The sequence below is a fragment of the Acinonyx jubatus genome, chromosome E1 (assembly GCF_027475565.1).
Source record: "Acinonyx jubatus isolate Ajub_Pintada_27869175 chromosome E1, VMU_Ajub_asm_v1.0, whole genome shotgun sequence".
In the NCBI taxonomy this organism is placed as follows: domain Eukaryota; kingdom Metazoa; phylum Chordata; class Mammalia; order Carnivora; family Felidae; genus Acinonyx; species Acinonyx jubatus.
This window is the reverse complement of record NC_069397.1, coordinates 25,835,727-25,861,032: the sequence shown is the minus strand read 5'-3', so window position 1 is coordinate 25,861,032 and position 25,306 is coordinate 25,835,727. Positions and strand designations below refer to the sequence as shown.

Sequence of the window (25,306 nt, the reverse complement as noted above, 5' to 3'; positions counted from 1 at the left end):
TGACCTAGCCAAATCCAGAATTTAAATTTTTCTCAAGTATCTTGTTCATTAGTTAGTCCATTTTCACATAAGCAGATTAGATTGCATTTGGGTTCAAATTTACAGATAGCTAATGACATAAGACTACAATAACTGGATTTAAGTCCCAAGAACACATCACCCACTTTCTTCCCCATTATTTTTTTCCCATTTTAACATTTTTTATTTAATATTGTATGTAAGATTACTTTATTCCTGCATCTTCTAATTGTTTCTTCCTTATATTTGCCCTTTTCCTTTCCTACTCGGCGAGATTTGGATTTGCGTTCAAGGATCTTTTTGTGGTCTTTGTCCAGTTTTAGTCCAGTGATAACCACCTTGCTGGGGTGGATGCCCACGTAGACAGTTGTGCCATTTGCCTTCCTCGCTGTATTTGTTCAATGTAGATAACACATTTCTTCCTGTAAACCTGGACTACTTTGCCAATTTGCTGACCTTTGTAGTGTCCTCCACAACTTGTACTTCGTCGTCCTTTGGGGTGGGCATGGATTGAACGTTGTACTTCTGTTGCAGCTCCTTGGAAAGAGGGGAAGACATACTCTTCCTGTGAATGTGGGAAGGTGCATTGAAATGCCTTTTATGGTTCTTGCTCCGGTCAGAGGTCACAAACAGATTGAACTTCATGTTGACCACTGTAGCTCCAGCGATGGCCTCAAAAGGGAAGACCCCATTATTTTTTTTAATTAAAAAAAATTTGTTTAATGTTTACTTTTTGAGAGAGAGGGAGACACAGACAGGGGTGAGTGGGGAAGGGACTGAGAGAGATGGAGACAGAATCTGAAGCAGGCTCCAGGCTCTGCGCTGTCAGCACAGAGCCTGACGTGGGGCTTGAACTCACAAACCGTGAGATCATGACCTGAGCTGAAGTCAGACACTTAACCGACTGAGCCACCCAGGCACTCCTAATTTTTTTTTTTTTTTAAACATTCATTTTTGAGACACCAAGCGTGAGTGGGGGAGGAGCAGAGAGAGAGGGAGACACAAATCCAAAGCAGGCCCCAGGCTCTGAGCTGTCAGCACAGAGCCCCATGCAGGGCTTGAATTCACAAACTGTGAGATTAGGACCTGAGCTGAAATTGGACACTTAACCGAATAAGCCACCCAGGTGCCCCTCTTCCGATATTCTGCAGGTGTTTCCCTTCAAACTGAAATATTCAGTTCTGTGATTAATCTGATATGGTTAAGCTGCTGCCCTTCTGTGCCTAGAAATCCCATTGGTACTTGGCATCAAGTTGCATTATAAATTGTTCTTGAAGCATTTCATCTGCTTACTTGGTCTCTCCCTGGTGATCAACATGTTTTGTCATCTTTTATTTGTATTTTAATATTCAGCAAATAGTTTCTATGGGAGCTTGAATATTATTTAATATTCCTGAATTTTAGTCACTATACTTAATTTTAGGAAAATAAATATTCTTACCTCAGTTGAGTATTTTTCCTCTTTAATGTAGGCAGTGTCTTGAATTTTAAGAAATCATTTAAAGCAAGAATATATTTACTTTGTCATTTATAAACCTTTTCTACATATATTATACAGGTTGTAAGAGATGAAATAACTTATCTAACCTCACATACTACTAAATGAGCCTTCACATCTTGGCCCCCACCTACTTTTAAAACCTCAAGACCGCTTTTTCATCCTTAGACCTTACCTTTATGCGCTGAAGTTTTCACTGTTAAACATAAAATCTTTTACTAATAAACATACCATATCCCATCATTACTCTCTGCCTTGGCATACAAGTTATACAATTCATTTGGCATATTTACCAATCAAAACCAGTTGAAGGTTATGTTCTTGATGAAAATTTCTTTTTACTTTTCTGAGGATTTACTCCTTAGGAAACCCATAGTAGTTTATACATTATTACTATTATAGCATATATCTTACTGTGTTGTAATAGCCTATTTATATATCTGCCTACTTCCTTAAACATGTGTTATACATTTGTACATCATTAGCAACCAACTGTGTCTCAGCTTAGGGTATGGATGCTCAATAAATACTTGTTGAATTCGTGGAAAATGGTGGGTTTGATACTTTTGCCACTATACCATGTTGTCCAGAGAGCTTCTAAAGGTTCAAAACATACTTTTCCTAGAATTTTCATTAAAAATACATTTGTAATATTTACATATAATGCTATAGTTTTAGTATTTTATTAATTAAAAAATTGATAGTCCAATTGTCATTGTATTGATTTTGAGAGAAACAGTATCAACAAGTAGCAACTTACTACAAAGAAACATATCTATTTAAAAATCAAGTGAGTGTTCTGTATCACTTGATAAAACTCATAATGTGTATTGATTGACATAAAAGGTACTTATAATCAGGATTCCTCTTACAAGGGATAAGTCTAGAAGGCCTAAAGTAAGCAGAAACAAATTAAGTTTTTTTTTAAATCCTCTTTTTAAGCCCACATGGGACTGTTAGAGTATTTGAAGTAATATAAGTCCATGAAATGTAATAACAGCCTTCGGGAATGCACCAGATGGTTTTGTGACCAGGTTACAACTGCACTGTGAGTTTCCTAAAAGGTCTGCTTTACTGAAAGTATAATCTTTGTCTGAAGTGGGCATAATTCATTTGAACAAGGCAGTATGAAAACAATGGAAAAAAGAAAATGTGAAATTCTTTTTCTCTGAACCGTTTTTTTTTTTTAACTTAAATGCCTTTCTACCATAGGACACTTTAAAATAAACCAAAGCGGAATCAAAAATAGAGTAGCACTCTGACTTTCCATTGATTTTCATCACTGTTCTATAATATTGGCAGTATCCATCTTCCTCTCCTGCCTAATTTTGTGGTGTGATGCCTGAGAACCTATGGATTACTTTAATATCAAAAAAGAATGTTATATAGAATTTAGATTTTTTTAGATTTTCTGGAAAAATCAAATATTTATATTAACCTTCACCCCTCTCAAAATTCCATGATAGTAAAGGAATAAAAATGTCCAACCACAGAGTTAAAAAAAGAGTGGAAGAGGGGACAATAACAGATGAGATGTCAACAAATTTTGAACATTGGCGAACAAATGAATGATTGAGTGACTTAGCAGGCAAAAGAAGGCTGTTGCAAAGCCAACAAGATCCTTCAGATTCAGGCATGGAAAAACTCAGGATGTGGGGACACTGAAGTATCATTTGAAGTAGGGTTAATCACAAAAGAATTGGTTGCCAGTTCCTATAAGTAGACAGCTCCCTCCTCCACTGAGATTTACTCTCTGGAGAGATTATACTAGAGAGTTTATATATTCTTCAACTCCAGCTGTAGCTAAGGATGCATAAAAGATGGGGGTTAAGAAAGTCTGTTTATTGAATGTGAGAACTCCACCCCCCTTTTCTTCTCAGCTCTGAATAGGCTTATAATCAATCTTACATCTCCAAGGCGGGAAAGTACAGTTCTAGGGATACTAACTACCTTGTGAGTAAAATAGTATCAAAGTGGTCCTGTTCCTACCAGAGTACCTTTCTCTGGCAAAGCTTCCCAGTTTATAAGCCACACCCATGTAGGCAGAGCTACCAGTCAGCATTTGATACTCAAAGAAAGTCTGCATCATGAAAAATACAGAAAAAAACACCAGCAGAACTATACCAACAAAAGAAAAACAAGGTGGAAGAACTTGTAGAAAACATAAACAGCACAATAGAACATAGGTTGGCAAATTTTTTCTGTTAAGGAGCAGACAATGTATATTTTAGGTTTTGGGGGCCATGTACAGTCTGCATGCATATTCTTTTTTATTTTTTCTTTAATCCTTAAAAAATGTGAATACCATTCCAACCTTGCAAGCTGTACAAAAACAAGGTATGGACCAGATTTTCTTTGTGGGCCAACCTCTGCCTAGAAGAAAATACAAAACAAATGTAACAATAATATACATAGAAAGGTAAGATATTTGCTCCATGAAACAAGAACAGATTTATTGTAAGAAAAGTTTCTAGGCATTAACATGATAGGAGCAAATTTTAAATGCAGAATTGGGCTTAAAAGATAAAATTTCCTGGGTCAAAATGACGAAAAGGTAGAAGATGGACAAGAAAAACTAAACAATTTAAACATCAGTATTCAAGAGACAACTTTTGATAAAAAGGAAACCTATATGAAGAGACGAGAGAAAATATAGAGGAAATAAACCTATCAAAGAAATAATCCGAGAAAAACACTCAGAATTGAAGGACATAATTCCTTGGTTAAAAAGGCCCACTCAAGTACCAGTAAAAGAAAAGCTCCAGAGCACCTCATGCAGTTTCAAAGTACCTGAGATAAAGAAAACGTCCTAAAACTTTCCTGAGGGAACAAAGAGGTCTCCTATAAAAGACGTGGAATCACAATGGAAAGAGACTTCTTAAAAAGCAACATTAGAAGCTAGAAGACAGTTTTAAATTATCTTCAAATTTTTGAAGGAAATTTTGACTTGCAATTGAAGTTCTATACAACCCAAACAATCAATAAGCTCTAAGATAGAATATAGCCTTCAACATGGAAAGATTTAAAACATTAGCTTCAAATGCACACTTTCTCAGGATGCTACAGGAAGATATGCTTCATCAAATAAGAGAAAATTCAGACAGAGGAATATCAAGGTTTTAGGAATTTGGAGTTCCAACCTAGAATAGAAGAAAAGGAAATTCTCAAATTAGGAAAGGATGCTCTGGGGTGACAGCTGTGCACCAGTCCCATAGTAGCCAGTCTAGATTTGTTTCTAAGGGTGGAGATTTTAATTATATTGAGAAGAATTTTTACAGTTTGGCAAAGTTTGGGAATTAATGATAGAATACATAGAAAATTAAGCAAAAAAAAAAAAAAGAGAGAGAGAGAGACAGTTATTAACTCTAGGGCAGACCAAAAAATCTTGTACAAGAAAGAAAATATAATCGTAGTGTACAATATAACTCACCTGTAAATGGTAATCTACTGAATATTGATGACACAAGAATTGTGGTATAACTGTCAGGAAAATGAAGAGATGATGAAGTATCAGTGATACAAGAAAATGAACATCTTGTATAAGAAAAGTCATTACATAATGTGTAAAGTTAAAAACCAAGAAGTAGTAGTAGTTCTAAATGTTATTTAGAAACATTGAGGTAAATGAGTGGAAGAACTAACATATTTAAAGGATTTTTTTTTTCCTGAGGATTGGGAACTGGAGACAGGATGTGAGTAGATTAAAAAAGAATTGTTTGGGTTTTTTTTTTTTATTCTAACTATTATACTATTATTAGACTTTTAAACTATACTTGTGTCTTTGGTTAAAAGTTAAAATTTACAAAGTTAAAATTAACTTTTACTTATTTTTTAGAGTTTATTTACTAAAAGAATCAGAGAGAGAGAAGTGGGGGAGGGGCAGAGAGAGAGAGGGAGAGAGAGAACCCCAAACTCGTGCTGACAGCACAGAGCCTGACATAGGGCTTGATCTCACGAACAGTGAGATCATGACTTGAGCCGAAACCAAAAGTTGATGCTTAGCCAACTGAGCCACCCAGGTGCCTGTGCAAAGTTAAAATTAACTTTTAAAAAGTAGGCTGGAGGTTTCAACTCTAGATAAGATGGAGCACGCATGAGACATACTGTCTTAAAAACCTAGACAGAATGCATGGAACAGCTGTTTGAGTGCTGTGAAAAGTAAATAGGCAGATTTGGGAAGAAGAATAGAATTCAAAATACAAGTGAACGTTTTGGAATAACTATATTAATATCAGACAAAGTAGAATTCAGGGCAAAGAGTATTATTGGAGTATTAAAAAGGAAAATCTTATGATGATGAAAAGGCTAATATGCCAATAAAATACAGCAATCCTTAATGTGTATGCACCTAAAAATCAAACTTCAAAATATATTTGAACTACTGGCAGATCTGAATAGAGAAATAGACAAATTCACAAGTATAGCTAGAGATTTCATATCCTCTCTCAGTTATAGATACTAAAAGTAGACAGAAAACCAATAAAGATATAGAAGACTTGAACAATGTTATTAACCAACTGGATTGAATAGATATTATAGAACACTACGTGCAACAATATTAGAATAAACATTTTGTCAAGTGCACAGGGAACATTTACCAATATAAATGATATCCTGGATGAGTAACTTTACTTTTTTTTTAATCTTAGAACGAGCTGGGGAGACAGAGAGAGAGAGAGAGAGAACGAACCTTAAGCAGGCTCCACACTGAGCATGGAGCCCCATGCAGGGCTTGACCCTGGGATCATGACCTGAATTGAAATTAAGAGTTGGACGCTCAACCTACTGAGCCACCAAGGTGCCCCAAAGTTTACATTTTTAAAAAGAATTGAAATCATAGTATTCTCTGACCAAAATGAAATTTAACAATTAAATTAGATATCAGTAACACATAACAGAAAAAAAAAATGTCTGAATACTTGTTAATTAAAAACATACTTCTAAATAATGCATAGGTGAAAGGTAAAAGAGAAAGTCTTAGGAAAATTAGAAAATATTTTGAGCTAATCAAAAGTGAAAATACATCCAAATATGTGGGCTGCATCTTTAGCAGTGCTCAGTGGGAAATTTATATCATTAAATGCTTATTTTGAAAAAGAAAAAACGTCTCAAATCAATAATCTCAGCTTCTATCTTAAGCTAGGAAAAGAAGAGCAAAATAAATGTAAAGCAAACAGAAGAAAGGAAATAATAAAGATAAAAGTATAAATCAATGAATTTGAAAACAAAAAACAATAAAGGAAATCAGTGAAGCTAAAAATTAAAAAATCGATTTTAAAAAGATCAATAGAATTGATAAACCTCTAGGTAAACTGACAAAAAAAAGAAGCCACAAATGGTCAGTATCTGGAATAAAAGAGGTCATATTACTATATACTCTACAGATGTTAAAATGACAATATGAGGAAAAAATATATGCATACATTCAACAACTTATATGAAACAGACTAACTCTCCCAAACCCACAAAATCCCAAACTCACTCAAGATGAAATAGATAATCTGAATAATCCTCTGCCTAGTAAAGAAATTTAATTTGTAGTTTGAAAAAAATCACTTTGATAGGTTCATTAATAAATATTACCAAACATTTAAAGAAGAAATAACACCAATTCCATATGATTTTTTCTAGAAAATAGACCCCTTCCCAATTCATGAGGCCAGCACTATTCTACCAAAATTAGATGAAGACAATATAAAAACAAGAAAGAGAAAAACTACAGACTAATATCTGTCATGAACTTAGATGAAAATATTTGTAACAAAATATTTACAAATTTGGTTAGATGCACAAAAATGACAAAAGAACTCTGAAAATCTCTAACAAAGGAATGAGAAAATAAGCAAAATAGTTAGAATCAACTTTTTCAAAACTGTAAATTAACCAGTTTACAGCATTCCAGGAAACATTCATGAAAATGGCCGAATCTCATTAAGAACAGTGAGTGTTATGGCATTTTCACTTGCCCAGTTCCCATTTCCCTTTCTCCTAGTTCATAATAGTTGTAAATCATGGTGAAAGCAAGCAATCTGCTAGCCACAGTGGCAGCTGGATCTTATTCCTGGAGAATTGTCATTATGGAACCTCTCTTCCATAAGACCCCATTTCTTGGAAGACCCCATTCACAAGGCTATCTTTATTTGACTGACTAGGAGTTCACCCAGGCAATTAGTTGTTTAATTTCACAGTATCCTGAGACAGTGACTAAATTTTCCGGCAAATAATAAGCTAACTAAACAGTTTAATGGGAAAAGCTAGGAACTGAGGTCTCCATAGAGTGCTTCAAAAGTTCTGATGTATTTCTCAGACTCTGGTGGGCCATGCCTGTTTGTACAATGGTGCATATAACCAGGGATGTACACATGCTCAAGAAAGACTGAGAAGGCCCTGTGCTCTCACCTCTGGCTGTGTTGAAACAGGAAGTGAAGACTAAGGTAGAGTTGTCACCTGCCTGGCTGAGGATCGAAAGCATGTCAAAAGACATGCAAAGCCTCTTGGCAAATAAGACATATATTGGTTATGGATGTTTAAGGAAAATTTTGTCTACTCATTAACTGATCACTGAGTAGATCTTGCAATGGTCACACATGATAGAATACAGACTTTAAAGAAACATTTTTTTTAAAAGTCACAATAACAAACAAAAATCCTTGAGCAGAGGGAAGAATCAGAATTCTACAATTGCCACATTGTATTATTTAAAATGTACTTTTTTCAACAAAAATTTTGACATATGCAAAGAAAGAATGTCTGCCCCATACACATGGGGAAAAAGCAATCAATAGAATGTGTCCCTGAGGGAGTTAGTATGTAAAGCTATTTTAAATATAGTCAAAGAACTAAGGAGATTCTGTCTAAAGAACTATAGGAAACTATGAAAATGATGTCTCCCCAAATATTTTTTTTTCAGTTTATTTATTTTGAGAGAGATAGAGACAGTGTAAGTGAGGAGGGGCAGAGAGAGAGAGAGAGAGAGAGAGAATCCCAAGCAGGCTCCACACTGTCAGCACAGAGCCCAGCACAGGGCTTGAATTCATGAAACTGCGAGATCATGACCTGAGCCGAAACCAAGAGTCGGACGCTTAACTGAGTCACCCAGCTGCCCCTCACCAAATAGAATTTTTAAAAAGAAGGTAGAATCAATAATAAGATAGAATTTTTTTAAGGTTTTTAATGTTTATTTTTGAGAGAGAGAGAAAGAGACAGAGCACGAGTTGGGGGAGGGACAGAGAGAGGGAGACACAGAATCTGAAGCAGGCTCCAGGCTCTGCACCGTCAGCACAGAGCCTGATGCGGGGCTCGAACCCACGAGCTGTGAGATCATGACCTGAGCCGATGTTGGACACCTAACCAACTGAGCCACCCAGATGCCCCAGAATTTTTGATGTTTATTTATTTTTAAAGGAGAGAGAGAGAGAGAGAGAAAGCGTGAGTAGGGGAGGGGCAGAGACAGAGGGAGATACAGAATCCAAAGCAGGCTCCAGGCTCTGAACTGTCAGCACAGAGCCCAACACAGGGCTCAAACTCACAAACTGTGAGTTCCTGACCTGAGCTGAAGTCAGACGCTTAAATGACTGAGCCACCCAGGCTCCCCTAAGATAGAATTTGTGAAAAGAACTTAATGGAAGGGCACGTGGATGGCTCAATTGGTTAAGCGTCCAACTCTTGGTTTTGAATCAGCTCACGATCTCACAGTTCATGTGATCAAGCCTTGTGTCAGGGTCTGCAATAACAGTGTGGAGCCTGCTTGGGATTCTCTCTCTCTGAAAATAAAAAAATAAAACTTAAAAAAAAGTGATGGAGATCCTGGATTTGAAAAATTCAATAACAAATGAAAAATTCATTAGAGGGACTCAACAGCAGTTTTGACCAGAAAGAAAAAAGAATCAGTTTACTTAAAGGTAAGTCCGTTGAGATTATCCAGTCTGAGTAATTGAAAACAAAGGAATGAAGAATAATGATCATTGTCACAGGGTCCTGTAGGACCCCATCAAATATACCAGTGTACACATACTGGGAGTCTTTTAGAAGGATAGAAGAGAGAAAGGGACAGAAAGATTAGCTGAAGAAAAAAGGGCTGGAAACTTTCCAAATTTGATGGAGAACATCAAATCTAAGAACCAGCAAGTTTGAAGTGGTTAAAAATTAAAGAGATCCTTACGTAGATATGTCATTGTCAAACTGCTGAAGACAAAGAATCTAGAAAACAGGAGAGAAACAATTCCTCACATATAATATAATATAATATATTTATAATTATATTATATATGTTATATATTATATATAATTAAATATAATAATATATAATATATATAATATAATATAATATAATATAATATAATATAATATAATATAATAATATAATTTCTCACATACTCCTCACATCCTCAATACTCACTAACCTTAGAATTCTTATTGGAAACTATGGCAAGCAGAAGGCAGTGGGCTGACATATTTAAAGAAAAAGACTGTCAACCAAGTCTATATCTAACAAAACTATCCTTCAAAAATGAAGGAGAAAGGAAGACATTCCCAAATAAACAAAAACTGAGAATGAATCTCCAGAAAACTTGTCCTACCAGAAATGCTACAGGGAGTCCTTTTCAGGTTGAAATGGTGAAACACTAGGCAGTAATTCATCCATATGAAGAAATACAGAACATCTGTAAAGGTAATTTCATAAATAAATATTAAAAAAAACCAATATAAATGGGGCACCTGGGTGGCTCAGTCAGTTAAACGTTCAACTTCGGCTCAGGTTATGATCTCATAGTTCGTGAATTTGAGCCCTGAATCAAGCCTGCATGGGTTCTCTCCTCCTCTCTCTCTGCCCCTCCCTCACCGTCTCTCAAAATAAACTTGATATATATAAATGTATTTTTATAGCTTTTTTAATCCTATTTGTTTTTTTTAAACAACTGCATTAAAGCAATCATTTTAAATATGTGGTCATAGGCATTGCCTTGGGGCCCCCTAAACCACCACTGTTTGAGTAATTCACTAGGAGCAGGGATATACTCATCATATAGTTGCATGCATATGTAGGATATGTTACATTGAAAGAATACAAAGCAAAATCAGCAAAGAGAATAGGCACATGGGCAAAGTCAAGGGAAAACCAGGCCAAAGCTTCCAAGGCCCCTCTCTCAGTGGAGTAATACAGGACACACTTAATTCCCCAGCAGTGATTTTGGTGACATGTGTGAGATACTGCCAATTAGGAGAACTCAAAAGACTTGGCACCCAGTGTTCTTATTTGGGGCTGGTCAGATAGGCAGCCTCTGCCTAGCATTTCTCCAAAGTTTAGCCTCTTAAAAGCAAAGTGGGTGGTCAGCATCAATCACTGTTAGCACGAACATTTTAGACACAGGGAGCCCTTCTTATCCATCAATGATTGGAACCCTCCTGAAACCTAAGTTCTTAAAACAACCAAAACCTACCTTGTATGCAGGCCTTCCTAGGATAAGCATTTTGGCCTCCTGTTACCTTTCTGTACAGGCATACAATGTATAAAGATGCAATTTATATTACAGTAATAACACAGATGAAGAGGGAAGGAACAGCATTATATAGGAGTAACATTTTTGTATACTATTGAAATTGGTATTAATCCAAACTAAATTGTTATAAGTTAAGGTGTTAATTGTCCTCAAAGCAACCACAAATAAAATAATTCAAAATAATAAGAAATGACAAGATAATTAACATGATACCTAAAAATATCTATTGCATGCAGAAGAAGGCAATAATGGGAAAACAGTGGAACAAAAAAAATTAGAACCATAGAAAACAAATAGTAAAAAAAGTATTTATGAAATAGCTAAATCCTGCCTTAATCTGTAGTTACATTAAATGTAAATGCGTTAAACACAACAGTCAAAAAGCAAAGATTGGCAAAATGGAATTTTTTTAATGACCCATCTATATGCTGCCTGTAAGAGAAACACTCTAGTTAAAACACACACACACACAAATAGATTAAGGTAAATGGATGGGAAAAGACATATCATGCAAACAGTAAACAAAAGAGAGCTGGTTTGCTCATACTCAGTATCAGACAAACTAGACTTTAAGATAAAAACTGTTACTAGAGACAATAAATAGTCTATAATAATAAATTTTTCACTCCAAGAATAATATGCAACTATTAAACACATATATGCAGGTAACAAAAAGGCCCTAAATCTTCAGTAGCAAAAAGTGTCAGAAATAGACAATTCAACAGTTAAATAGTTGGATACTTCATTACCCCACTTTCAATAATAGAACAATTAGAAAATCAATAAAGAATGTGAGTCTTGGGGCACATGGGTGGCTTAGTTGATTAAATGTCTAGCTCTTGATTTCAGCTCAGGTCATAATCTCACAGTTTGTGAGATTGAGCCCTATGTTGGGCTCTGCTCTGACAGCATGGAACCTGTTGGGGAATCTCTGTCTCTCTCTGCCCCTCCCCAGCTTGCACTCTCTCTCAAAATAAATAAATTTTTTTTGTTTTTAATTTTTTTAATGTTTTTATTTTTGAGAGAGACAGAGCGTGATGGGGGGGGGGGGTGGTGGAGAGAGACAGACACAGAATTGGAAGTGGGCTCCAGGCTTTGAGCTGTCAGCACAGAGTCTGACGCAGGGCTCAAACTCACCAACTACGAGATCATGACTTGAGCCAAAGTTGGATGCCTAACCGACTGAACTAACCAGGCACCCCAACTTTTTTTGTTTTTGTTTTTGAGAGAGAGAATCCCAGGAAGAGCAGAGGGGGAGAGGGGAGAGGCAGGAGAGCGAGAAGCGGGACCCACTCGAAGCAGGGCTCGAGCTCACCCAGAGCAGGTATCTTGCTCACCCAAAGTGGGGCTCAAGCTCACCCTATGTGGGACTTGAACTGACAAACCATGAGATCATGACCTGAACCAAAGTCAGATGTTTAATGACTGAGCCACCCAGGCACCTTAAACATTTTTTTTTTAATGTGAGTCTTGAACACTTAAAACCAAGAATTACAAACCTAACGTATATCTATTACACTCCACCCTCCTCAGGTTCATGTGGCATATTCTTCAGGATAGACTATAAGTTAGGGTACAAAATAAGTCTTCAGTAAATTTTAAATGGTTAAAATCATAGAAAGTACTTTTTCTGCTTTCAGTGGAATGAAACTAGAATAACAGGAGAAGAAATAGGAAATTCATAAATAAGTGGAAATTAATACATTCTTAACCAATGGATCCAAGAAGAAATAAGAGAAACTAGGATGTACCTTGTGACGAATGAAAGTGAAAGCACAGTACCAAAATTTTGAGGATAAAATGAAAGTATTGCTCAGAGAGAAATGTATACTTGTAAGTGCCTATATTTTTTAAAAAGAAAGATCTGAAATCAATGATCTAACCTCCTAACTTAAGGAAGTAGAAAAAGAAGGGCAAGCAAAGCCCAAGGCCAGCAGATCAAAAAGGATAATAGATATTAGAATGGACATAAAGGAGATTGAGAATAGAAAATACAGTAGAAAAAATAAGGATAACAAAAGTTGGTTCTTTGAAAAGACCAAGAAAACTAACAACTTTTAACTAGACTGACCAAGAGAAAATAACAGAAAGAACTTAAATTACTAAATTAGGAATGAAAGTGGGGATGTAACTACCAACCTTAACAAAAACATAAAGCATTATAAAAGAACACCTTGAACAATGGATGACAGCAAATTTTATAACTTAAGGATGGGCAAATTCATAGGAAAACATAAGCTACTGCAACTGATACAATAGATATGAATAGGTCTGTAAAAGTAAAGAGATAGTAAGTAATCAGAAAACTTCCCACAAAGAAAAGCCCAGGACCAAATGGCTTCACTGATGAATTCTAGCAAATATTTAAAGAATTAACACCAGTATTTTACAAACTCTTATGAAAAATTGAAGGACAAACATATACCAACTTAGTCTATGAGGCCAGTATTGCCTGTTACCAAAACCGAAGACGTCACAAGAAAACACAGCATTATCTTTTATGGGTATAGATGCAAAAATCCTCAACAGAGAAAGTAGAAAACTGAATCCAGCAACTTACTAAAAGGATTATACACAATGACCAAGCGGAATTTATCCTGGGAATGCAAGGTTGATTCAACATCCAGCCAATTTTGTTGGTCCAACTAAAATCAATCAATGTAATAGATTAAGTAGAATAAAATACATCTTCTCAAGATGAGGAAAACATTTGACAATATCCAACACATTTTCATGATAAAACCCTCAAAACAGAAATAGAAGAGCGTCTTTGGCAAACTTGTAGTTAACATCTTAATGATAAAAGACTGACAGAGAAGGACAGATACACATTTTCACTCATATGTAGATCTTGAGAAGTTTAACAGAAGACCATGGGGGAAAGGAAGGGAGAAAAAATAGTTACAAACAGAAAGGGAGGGAGGCAAACCACAAGAGACTCTTAAATACAGAGAACAAACAGGGTGGATTGGGGCTTGGGGGAGAAGGGAAAATGGGTGATGGGCATTGAGGAGGGCACTTGTTGGGGTGAGCACTGGGTGTTGTATGTAAGCCAATTTGACAATAAATTACATTCATTAAAAAAAGAAAGACTGAAACTTTGCCCCTATGTTTGATAACAGGATAAGGATGTCCACTCTCACCACTTATATTTAGTATTGTATTAGAGGTTCTACACAGGGCAATTAGGCAAGAAAAAAAGAAGAAAAATTAATTTGGATTGGAAAAGAAGTAAAATTATTTTAAAATTTGCAAATGACATGATATTCTACATGGAAATTTATATCCATAAACTATAACTAATAGAGCTAATAAACAAGTTCAGTAAGTTACAAAAGTATACAAAAAAAGTATACAAAAATCCATCACGTTATACAATGGGAGTGAATAATCCAAAAATGAAATTAATAAACTCTATTTGCATACTGTAATAGTGTTGTGACAAATGGTAGCTACATTTGTTGTAAGCATAGTATAATGTGTAGACTTGTCAGATCACTATGTTGTAAACCTGAAACTCATGTAACACTGTGTGTCAACTATGTACTTCAATAAAAATAAATATTTTTCATTTGCAATAACGTCAAAAGATACTTAGGAGTAACTGTAACAAAAGAAGTGCAAGACCTGTACACCGAAAGCTACAAAACATTGTTGAAAGAAATTTCTAAATAAATGGAAGAATTCTGTGATGATGGATTGGAAGACTTACTGTAAAGATCGCAGCATCCCCCCAGAATGATCTGTAGAGATTCAGTGCAATCCCAGCCAAAATCCCAGCTGGATTTCTTGCAGAAATTGAGAAGCTGGTCTTAAAATTTATATGGAAATTGAAAGAAATCCAGAATACTCACAAAAATTTTGAAAAAGAAGAACAAAATTGGAGAACTGACCATTCTCGACTTCAAACTTATTGCAGTGCTACAATAATTGAGACTTGTGTTGTACTGGCATAATATAGACATGTAGGACAGGGGGTAGAATTGAAAGTCCAGAAACTAACCTCCATGTTTACAGTGAGCTTATTAGTGCCAAGACAGAGGGAGAGGAAGATGGTGGTGGAGTAGGAGGACCCTAGGCTCCTCATGTCCCATGAACACAGCTAGATAACTACCAAATCATCCTATATACCCCAGAAAGACCCTACACCTAAAGGGAGAGAAGAGGGTACATCATAGAAGGTATACTGTGCTCCTTGCTGTTTCCTGACCGTGTCAGGTAAGCTCTTGCTGCAGAGACTTTGCCCTTGCATTTCTCTCTGCTAGACACTTCCCTTCCAGATGCACACACAGCTCATTCCCTGACCTGTGAAGAATCTTTGTTCAAGTAATGTTTTCTCAGGTGCTCAAAAATCACCCTATTTAAAATTTAGCACCCTCTGCCAATATTCCCTCTTCTCTTTCCCTTTTTGTTTTTCTTCCCTAGCACTTAGCATCTTTTCATATATCATATGATTTTCTTACCTCCATGGACTGAATTGTGCCTCCTTCAAATTCATATGTTGAAGCCCTTATCCCCTACATAATGCTATTTGGAGATGAGGCCTATGGAATGTAATTAGGTTTAGATGAGGTCCTGTGGGCAGGGCCCTCATGATGGGATTAGCGCCCTTATAAGAACAGACATCAGAGGACTTGATTCTTTCTCTCCTTTACTTCTCCCTCTTTCCACCCCCACCCATGTGAGGACACAGTGAGATGGCTGACATCTGTAAGCCAAGAGGAGAGCCTTCACCAGGGAACTAAATCAGTTTGCACCTCTATCTGTTCTTCCTAGCCTCAAGAATTGTGAGAAATAAATCCCTGTTGTTTAAGCCACCACGCCCTCCTAAAAAGTGCTAAGACAATCCAATGGGGGAAAAATAGTCTTTAACAGATGGTGCTAGGATAACTGCATATCCATATAAAAGAATGAAACTAGTCCTCTACCCCCACACCATATACAAAAGGTAACTCAAGATGGGTGAAAGACTAACAAGGTGTAAGTCTTCTTAGACTCCTTGGATTAGGCAATGGTTTCTTGCTTTTTTTTTTTTTTTTTTTAAATGACTATTTTGAGAGGGAGAGAGCATGAGCAGGGGAAGGGCAAAGAGAGAGGGAGAGAGAATCCCAAGCAGGCTCTGTGCTATCAGAGCAGAGCCCAATACAGGGCTCACTAACTGAGAGATCATGACCTGAGTCGAAACCGAGAGTCAGACGCTCAACCTACTAAGCCACCCAGTTGCCCCTAGGAAATGATTTCTTTCTTTCTTCTTTTTTTTTTTAATGTTTATTTTTGAGAAAGAGTATGAGCGGGGGAGGGGCAGAGAGAGAAGGAGACATGGAATCTGAAGCAGGCTCCAGGCTCTGAGCTGTCAGCACAGATCCCAGTGTGGGGCTCAAACTCAAGAACCTCGAGATCATGACCTGAGCCGAAGTTGGACACTTAATCGCCTGAGTCATCCAAGCACCCTGGTAGTCAATGGTTTCTTAAATATGACATCAACAGCACAAACAACTTTAAAAATTAGATAAATTGGGCTTTGTCAAACTTTTGTTTAACTTTGTTAAAACTTTTGTTCTTCAAAGAACAATGCTAAAAAATAGAACGCACACATGTGAGAAAATGTTTGCAAATCATATGTCTAAGGGTGTAGTATCCAGAATATATAAAGAACTCTTATAATTCAACAATGAAAAGACAAATAATGCGATTTAAAAATGGACCAATACTTTTAGTAGACATTTCTCCAAAAGAGATACACAAGCAGCCAGTATGCACATGAAAATATGTTCAACATCACTAGTTACTAGGGAAATGCAAATCAAAACCACAGTGAAATGCCACTTCACACTTCCTAGAGTACATTTAATGAAGAAGATGGATAATAACAAGTGCTGGTGAGGATATGGAGAAATTGGAAATCTCACACAATGCTGGCAGGAATGTAAAATTGTGCAACTGCTTCAGACAAAAGTGTTCCTCAAAAAGTTAACATTGAATTACTGTACAGCCCAGCAATTCCACTTCTGGTTGGATTCATATGAAAACTTGTACCCAAATGTTCATAGCAGCATTATTCATAATAGTCAAAAGGTGAAAACAACCCAGATGCACATTTACTTATGAATGGATAAATGCAATGGAATGTTATTCAGCTAAAAAGAGGAATAAAGTACTGATACATGTGATAACAAGTAGCCTTGAAAAAACATCATGTTAACTGAAAGAATCAGGTTGTATGTTGCATGATTCCGGTTATATGAAAATTTCAAAATAGGCAAATTATAGAGATAGAAAGTATGTTAGTGGTTTCCAGGGAATAGGGGGAATAATTGGATAAAGGGAGTGACTGATTGACACTGGGTTTCTTTTGGGTGAGATAAAAATGTTGTGTGATAGATAGTGGTGTAGGTTGCACAACTTTGTAAATGTACTAAAAGTCACTGAATTACACACTTCAAAATTTTTTAAATAATTTTTAAAATTAAAAAATATTTTAGCAAACCAAATTCAACAATCTGTAAAAAGAATATACACCATAACAACATGTGGTTATCTTAGGAATGAAAGTCTGGGTCTGTATTTGAAATTCTGCCTGTGTGATCTACCATGTTAACAGTTTAAAGGAGAAAAACTACATGATCAAATCAATTGGTTCTTCCCAAGTTTGTTGTTTGTTTTACAAATTAAACATTCATTCATGATAAAAACTCATTAAACTAGAACAAAGTTTACATAAATTCTACAACTAAAATGACATTGAAGGTAAAAAAAAATAATTTGTTTAGCTAAGTAAGGGTTTGTAAATATTTTCTATAAATTTTTGGCTTTCAAAATAGAATGCATATAAACATTTTTTGATGTAAGTTATCAAGAGTTGGCAAAAGTAGGAGATTTTTAATATACCTACTTTGGTACATTGTATTGAGTTGTTTCTATAATCTTGCTTATAATAAGGCTTAGAGGAGTATACTACTGACATCACTGATTTTTCTCAATCTTCTGTCTCACAAGAAGTCTGGCTTTTATTTTCAAAGTTATTTCTGTTTGATTTTTCTCCCTATTTTTTTTATAGGTGTATTCGACACAAAAATGATTGGGGAGCTCTTATTCTTGTGGATGATCGCTTTAGTAGTAACCCTGCACAGTATATATCTGGTAAGATTCTCAGCTGGGTTTAGAGTAAGAGTTAATAACAGTCATTGATATTTAGTAACTACTGGTTGTTGTTCTTTTTTAATGTTTATTTATTTTTGAGAGAGAGAGAGAGAGCACACAAGCCAGGGAGGGGCAGAGAGAGAGAGACTGAGACACAGAATCTGAAGCAGGCTCCAGGCTCCGAGCTGTCAGTATAGAGCCCAATGCAGGGCTCGAACTCACGAACTTATGAGATCATGACCTGAAACGAAGTCAGACACTCAACCAACTGAACCACCCAGGCACCCCTAATAACTGCTGGTTTTAAAGAAAAAATTTGGACAGGGGCACCTGGGTGTCTCAGTTGGTTAAGCATCCGACTTTGGCTCCAGTCATGATCTTGCGGTACTTGAGTTCAAGCCTGCATCGGGCTCTGCACTGGGATTGGAATTCTTTCACCCTCTGTTTCTCTGAACCCTTCCCACTTGCACACTCTCTCTCTTTCTCTATCTCAAAATAATCGAATAGATTATCTTTTTATTAAAAGATTTTTTATTTTTTTACTATTTTTTAAATATGAAATTTATTGTCAAATTGGTTTCCATACAACACCCAGTGCTCATCCCAACAGGTGCCCTCCTCAATGCCCATCACCCACTTTTCCCTTCCCCCCATCAACCCTCAGTTTATTCTCAGTTTTCAAGAGTCTCTTAAGGCTTGGCTTCCTCCCTCTCTATTTTTTTTTTCTTCCCCTCCCCCATGGTCTTCTGTTAAGTTTCTCAGGATCCACATAAGAGTGAAAACATATGGTATCTGTAGTTCTCTGTATGACTTATTTCACTTAGTATCACACTCTCCAGTTCCATCCACGTTGCTACAAAAGGCCATATTTCATTCTTTCTCATTGCCACGTAGTATTCCATTATGTATATAAACCACAACTTCTTTATCCACTCATCAGTTGATGGACATTTAGGCTCTTTCCACAATTTGGCTATTGTTGAAAGTGCTGCTGTAAACATTGGGGTACAAGCGCCCCTATGCATCAGCACTCCTGTATCTCTTGGGTAAATTCCTAACAGTGCTATTGCTGAGTCATAGGGTAGATCTATTTTTAATTTTTTGAGGAACCTCCACACTTTTCCAGAGCGACTGCACCAGTTTGCATTCCCACCAACAGTGCAAGAGGGTTCCCGTTTCTCCACATCCTCTCCAGCATCTATAGTCTCCTGATTTGTTCATTTTAGCCACTCTGACTGGCATGAGGTGATATCTCAGTATGGTTTTGATTTGTATTTCCCTGATGAGGAGTGATGTTGAGCATCTTTTCATGTGCCTGTTGGCCATCTGGATGTCTTCTTTAGAGAAGTGTCTATTCATGTCTTCTGCCCATTTCTTCACTGGGTTATTTGTATTTCGGGTGTGGAGTTTGGTGAGTTCTTTATAGATTTTGGATACTAGCCCTTTGTCCAATATGTCATTTGCAAATATCTTTTCCCATTCCGTTGGTTGCCTTTTAGTTTTGTTGATTGTTTCCTTCACAGTGCAGAAGCTTTTTATCTTGATGAGGTCCCAATAGTTCATTTTTGCTTTTAATTCCCTTGTCTTTGGAGATGTGTCAAGTAAGAAATTGCTGCAGCTGAGGTCAGAGAGGTTTTTTCCTGCTTTCTCCTCTAGGGTTTTTTTTTTAATTTTTTTTTTTAACATTTATTTATTTTTCAGAGACAGAGCATGACTGGGGGGGCGGCAGAGAGAGAGAGGGAGAGGGAGACACAGAATCTGAAGCAGGTTGCAGGCTCTGAGCAAGCTGTCAGCACAGACCCTGATGTGGGGCTTGAACCCACAAACTGTGAGATTATGACCTGAGCCAAAGTTGGATGCTCAACCGACTGAGCCACCCGGGTGACCCTTTCCTCTAGGGTTTTGATGGTTTCCTTTCTCACATTCAGGTCCTTCATCCATTTTGAGTTTATTTTTGTGAATGGTGTAAAAAAGTAGTCTAGTTTCATTCTTCTGCATGTTGCTGTCCAGTCTTCCCAGCACCATTTGTTAAAGAGACTGTCTTTTTTTTTTCATTGGAAATTCTTTCCTGCTTTGTCAAAGATTAGTTGTCCATACTTTTGTGGGTCCAATTCTGGAGTCTCTATTATATTCCATTGGTCTATGTGTCTGTTTTTGTGCCAATACCATGCTGTCTTGATGATGACAGCTTTGTAGTAGAGGCTAAAGTCTGGGATTGTGATGCCTCCCGCTTTGGTCTTCTTCAGTATTACTTTGACTATTCGGGGTCTTTTGTGGTTCCATACAAATTTTAGGATTGCTTGTTCTAGCTTCAAGAAGAATGTTGGTGCAATTTTAACTGGGATTGCATTGAATGTGGAGATTGCTTTGGGTAGTATTGACATTTTAACAATGTTTATTCTTCCAATCCATGAGCATGGAATGTGTTTCCATTTCTTTGTATCTTCTTCAGTTTCCTTCATAAGCTTTCTATAGTTTTCAGCATATAGATCTTTCACATCTTTGGTTAGGTTTATTCCTAGTTATTTTATGATTCTTGGTGCAATTGTGAATGGGATCAGTTTCTTTATTTGTCTTTCTGTTGCTTCATTATTGATGTATAAGAATGCAACTGATTTCTGTACATTTCTTTGTATCCTGTGACTTTGCTGAATTCATGTATTAGTTCTAGCAGACTTTTGGTGGAGTCTCTCGGGTTTTCCATGTATAATATCATGTCATCTGCAAAAAGTGAAAGCTTGACTTCATCTTTGCCAATTTTGATGCCTTTGATTTCCTTTTGTTGTCTGATTGCTGATGCTAGCACTTCCAACACTATGTGAACAGCAGCGGTGAGAGTGGACATCCCTGTCATGTTCCTGATCTCGGGGAAAGCTCTCAGTTTTCCCCATTGAGGATGATATTAGCTGTGGTCTCTTCATAAATGGTTTTTATGATGTTTAAGTATTTTCCTTCTATCCTGACTTTCTCGAGGGTTTTTATTAAGAAAGGATGCTGAATTTTGTCAAATGCTTTTTCTGCATCGATTGACAGGATCATATGGTTCTTACCGTTTCGTTTATTAATGTGATGTATCACATTGATTGAATTGCCAATGTTGAACCAGCCCTGCAGCCCAGGAATGAATCCCACTTGATCATGGTGAATAATTCTTTTTACATGGTGTTGAATTCGATTTGCTGGTATCTTGTTGAGAATTTTTGCATCCATATTCATCAGGGATGTTGGCCTGTAGTTCTCTTTTTTTGCTGGGTCTCTGTCTGGTTTGGGAGTCAAAACAATGCTGGCTTCATAGAATGAGTCTGGAAGTTTTCCTTCCCTTTCTATTTTTTGGAACAGCTTGAGAAGGATAGGTATTATCTCTGCTTTAAATGTCTGGTAGAATTCTCCAGGGAAGCCATCTGGTCCTGGACTCTTACTTGTTGGGAGATTTTTGTTAACTGATTCAATTTCTTGCTGGTTATGGGTCTGTTCAAAGTTTCTATTTCTTCCTGTTTGAGTTTTGGAAGTGTGTGTGTGGTTAGGAATTTGTCCATTTCTTCCAGGTTGTCCAGTTTGTTGGCATATAAGTTTTCATAGTATTCCCTGATAATTGCTTGTATTTCTGAGGGATTGGTTGTAATAATTCCATTTTCATTCATGATTTTAGCTATTTGGTTCCTCTCCCTTTTCTTATTGAGAAGCCTGCTAGAGGTTTATCAGTTTTGTTTATTTTTTCAGAAAATCAACTCTTGGTTTCATTGACCTGCTCTGCTGTTTTTTTTAGATTCTATATTGTTTATTTCTGTTATGATCTTTATTATTTCTCTTCTGCTGGGTTTAGGCTGCCTTTGCTGTTCTGCTTCTATTTCCTTTAGGTGTGCTGTTAGATTTTGTATTTGGGATTTTTCTTGTTTCTTGAGATAGGCCTGGATTGCAATGTATTTTCCTCTCAGGACTGCCTTCGCTGCATCCCAAAGCGTTTGAATTAAAAATTGAATAAATTATTTTTTATTTTTTTAAAAAAATTTTTTTTAATGTTTATTTTTAGGAGAGAGACAGTGTGCAAGCGGGAAAGGGTCAGAGAGAGAGGGAGACACAGAATCGGAAGCAGACTCCAGCCTCTGAGCTGTCAGCACAGAGTCTGACGCAGGGCTAGAACTCATGAGCCGTGAGATCATGACCTGAGCTGAAGTCAGACACCTAACCCACTGAGCCACCCAGGTGCCCCAAAATAATTGAATAAATTTTTTAAAAATTGGGGAGGGACAGATTTTTAATAGATCAAATATGGAAAAATTCATATTGACAGGAAATCTAGCCTTTTAAGCTTGTGTGTTTACAAAAAAAATCTTTATAGAGGAGAATCTAGTTACTAACATAGTATTAATCAGTTAGTATCCTTCAATTTTGTAGAATGTTGGATTTAATTCAGTAACAGTAATTATTTATTTATCATTATCAGGGAAAAGGCTATTCACAGAAATGAATTTTCCAAAAAATAAGTTTTTACATGTAAGCACATCTCCTTTGGCTGCTTAGGATTCTTCATTCTTTCATTCTTGATTATATTGAAGATTGTTGATTGCTTTTTGTTTGTTTAGAAATGCTTCAGCTGTTACAGAGTTCATGTTAGAGCTAGTATTTTCTAAAAGGAAAAAAGCTCCACTGTAGGCCTCAAGATATAGTGAATGGCCATTTTCCCCACTCAGATGAACAAATATTATGTGCCTATAGTATTTAGTTTGGAAATACTTGCATCTTTATTATCTTCAAAGCTAAAAAGTTCATACGACAATGATAAAAAGAGATGCAAAATTTTAAATTTGTTTCAGATAAACTACCTATGGGTATGGACTCTACTTTTTCTATTTCAGAGCCTAGTATTTGGTTTGGCATTAAACTGTATACACCTGGATTAAAGCAGCAAGTGCTGCTTTATTAGTCTTTTCTGCTCTTTCCATGTAAAGCAACCCATTGCACTTAGGGCCAGACATAACTAAAAGCAAAATATTAAGTGCTTATGTTTAGTCAGCAGGTGGAGCTCAGATTCTTTGAGTTTTCAAAAGCAAACTGACATTTTGCACTGAAAAGGCTTTCTTTGATTACAAAAAGTTCCACACGTCAAAGAGGCGAGTATAATACTAAAATTTTTCAGTTTTAGAAAACTTTGATGTTTAATCAGTATAATTATTTTTCCCAACCAAACAAAATAAAGAACTTTAAGGGAAATCCTTCTTTAAAATATTCTTCTATGGGCACCTGGCTGGTTCAGGGTTGATCTTGGGGTTATAAGTTCAAGCTCCACATTGGATGTAGAGATTACTTAAAAATAAAATCTTTAAAAAGTTAAAAAATTAAATGGTCTTCTTGTCAAATGTTTTTCTTAACTTCAGTTAAAAAATGCAAAATCTGAAAAGTTTTTCTTATTTGAACATCTAGTACTTCTTACCTTATAGTTCAGACTTGTTGAATTTTTAAAAGATTTATTTATTTAAAAAAATGTTTTTTGTGGTTTGACTCCCTCTCAGTTTGTAACTTTTTTTTTTCTTCTCTTCCTGCATGGAAAGAGATGGAAACTTCTGTTAAGTTTCTCAAATTCCTCATATGAGTGAAAACATATGATATCTGTCTTTCTCTGACTGACTTATTTCACTTAGCATAATACCCTCCAGTTCCATCCACGTTGTTGCAAATGGCAAGATTTCGTTCTTTGTCCTTGCCGAGTAGCATTCCAAGCTAACTTGAAAATAAATTATATATCTTAAAAAAATTTTTTTAATTTTATTTTAGAGAGAGGGCGTAAGTGGGGAAGAGGGGCAGAGGGTGAGACAGAGAATCTCAAGCTGGCCCCATGCTCAGCACAGAGCCCAGTGCAGGGTTTGATTTGATCTCACGACAGTGAGATCATGACCTGAGCCAAAATCAAAATCAAGAGTCAGATGCTTAACCGACTGAGCCACCTACATGCCCCTAAAGATTTGATTTGATTTGATTTGATTTGATTTGATTTGATTTGATTTGATTTGATTTGAGAGAGAGACAGAGCACACACTAGTAGGAGGACAGAGAGAAGGAGACAGGATCCGAGCAGGTTCTGCACTGATAGCAGAGAGCCCAATGTAGGGCTCACACTCAAGAACCATGAGACAACAACCTGAGCCTAGCTCTTGACAACTGAGCCACCCAGGTGCCCCTAAAGATTTTATTTTTTAAGTAGGTCTCTATACCCAATGTGGGGCTCGAACTTACAACACCAAGATCAAGAATCACATGTTCCGCCTACTGAGCCAGTTAGGCATTGCCAACAGATTTTTTAAATTAAGAATTTTACATTATTTCTGTATGGTTTTTATTTATTTTCTCTGAGACTCATAAAAGTGTGAAATCTTCCTATCTAGATAATACTAGCGCAACAATGTACAAATTCCTTTTGATGGCTAATTTTTATTTGAAGTGAATTTGCATTAACTACAGAACTCAATTCATTTTGCATTAAATATAGAAAAACTCCCATAAAAACAAAAACTAAAGGAATGTATGTAAATGATTGTATAGGAGTTCAAGTTGTTTGAAGCCCTGCTTTATTTTTCTTTTAACTTAAAATACCATAGTGAGTTTTTAAATTACTCCAGAAGATGATGATAGTAACACCAGCAGAGAATATTTATTTTCTAAAAGTGAATATCTGATTTTGAATTTCATTCTGAAATAAGTCATACTACAAAACACGTATACTTTTAATATGGTTCAAGGTTTTACAGTTTCACATGTCATAGGTCAAATCATGTCCCTTACAACTTAATTGTTTATATATTAAAAAATATATCATAAATATTCAAATAGGACATGATTTGTCCATGGTAACATTGTTATTCCTTTCATTTCCAGGATAGTTTAAGACACATTTGGAATTGGGGGAGAAGAGGAACAAAAAAACCTATGAGACTGGAATCTTGCATTTATTTTTTGTGAAGGGAGTCAAAGTTAGAAAGTTGGAATGGAAGATCGTGTTGTTTACAACTTCTAGTTTCTCTAAAATTAAAGCGTAGGCAATATTTGTGGGGAATTATGATGAAATTAAATTTGCCTTATTTCCCCAGTTATTCTAAACTGACAAATAATACATTTCTCCCATTCCACTCTACTCCCACTCTCTCTTCCCTCCCTT

At 36.2% G+C, this 25,306-nt stretch overlaps 1 protein-coding gene and 1 pseudogene across 1 annotated transcript in view; one reads left to right on the top strand and one right to left on the bottom strand.

Moving 5' to 3' along the window:
* Positions 1 to 25,306, top strand: part of BRIP1 (BRCA1 interacting helicase 1) — a 205,740-nt gene that overhangs the window by 167,623 nt on the left and 12,811 nt on the right. Inside the window, 1 exon segment of the mRNA XM_053211561.1 lies at positions 18,074 to 18,156. Within this exon segment, the coding sequence (XP_053067536.1) occupies positions 18,074 to 18,156 (83 nt within the window).
* LOC106972690 (60S ribosomal protein L26-like) lies at positions 179 to 684 on the bottom strand (annotated as a pseudogene).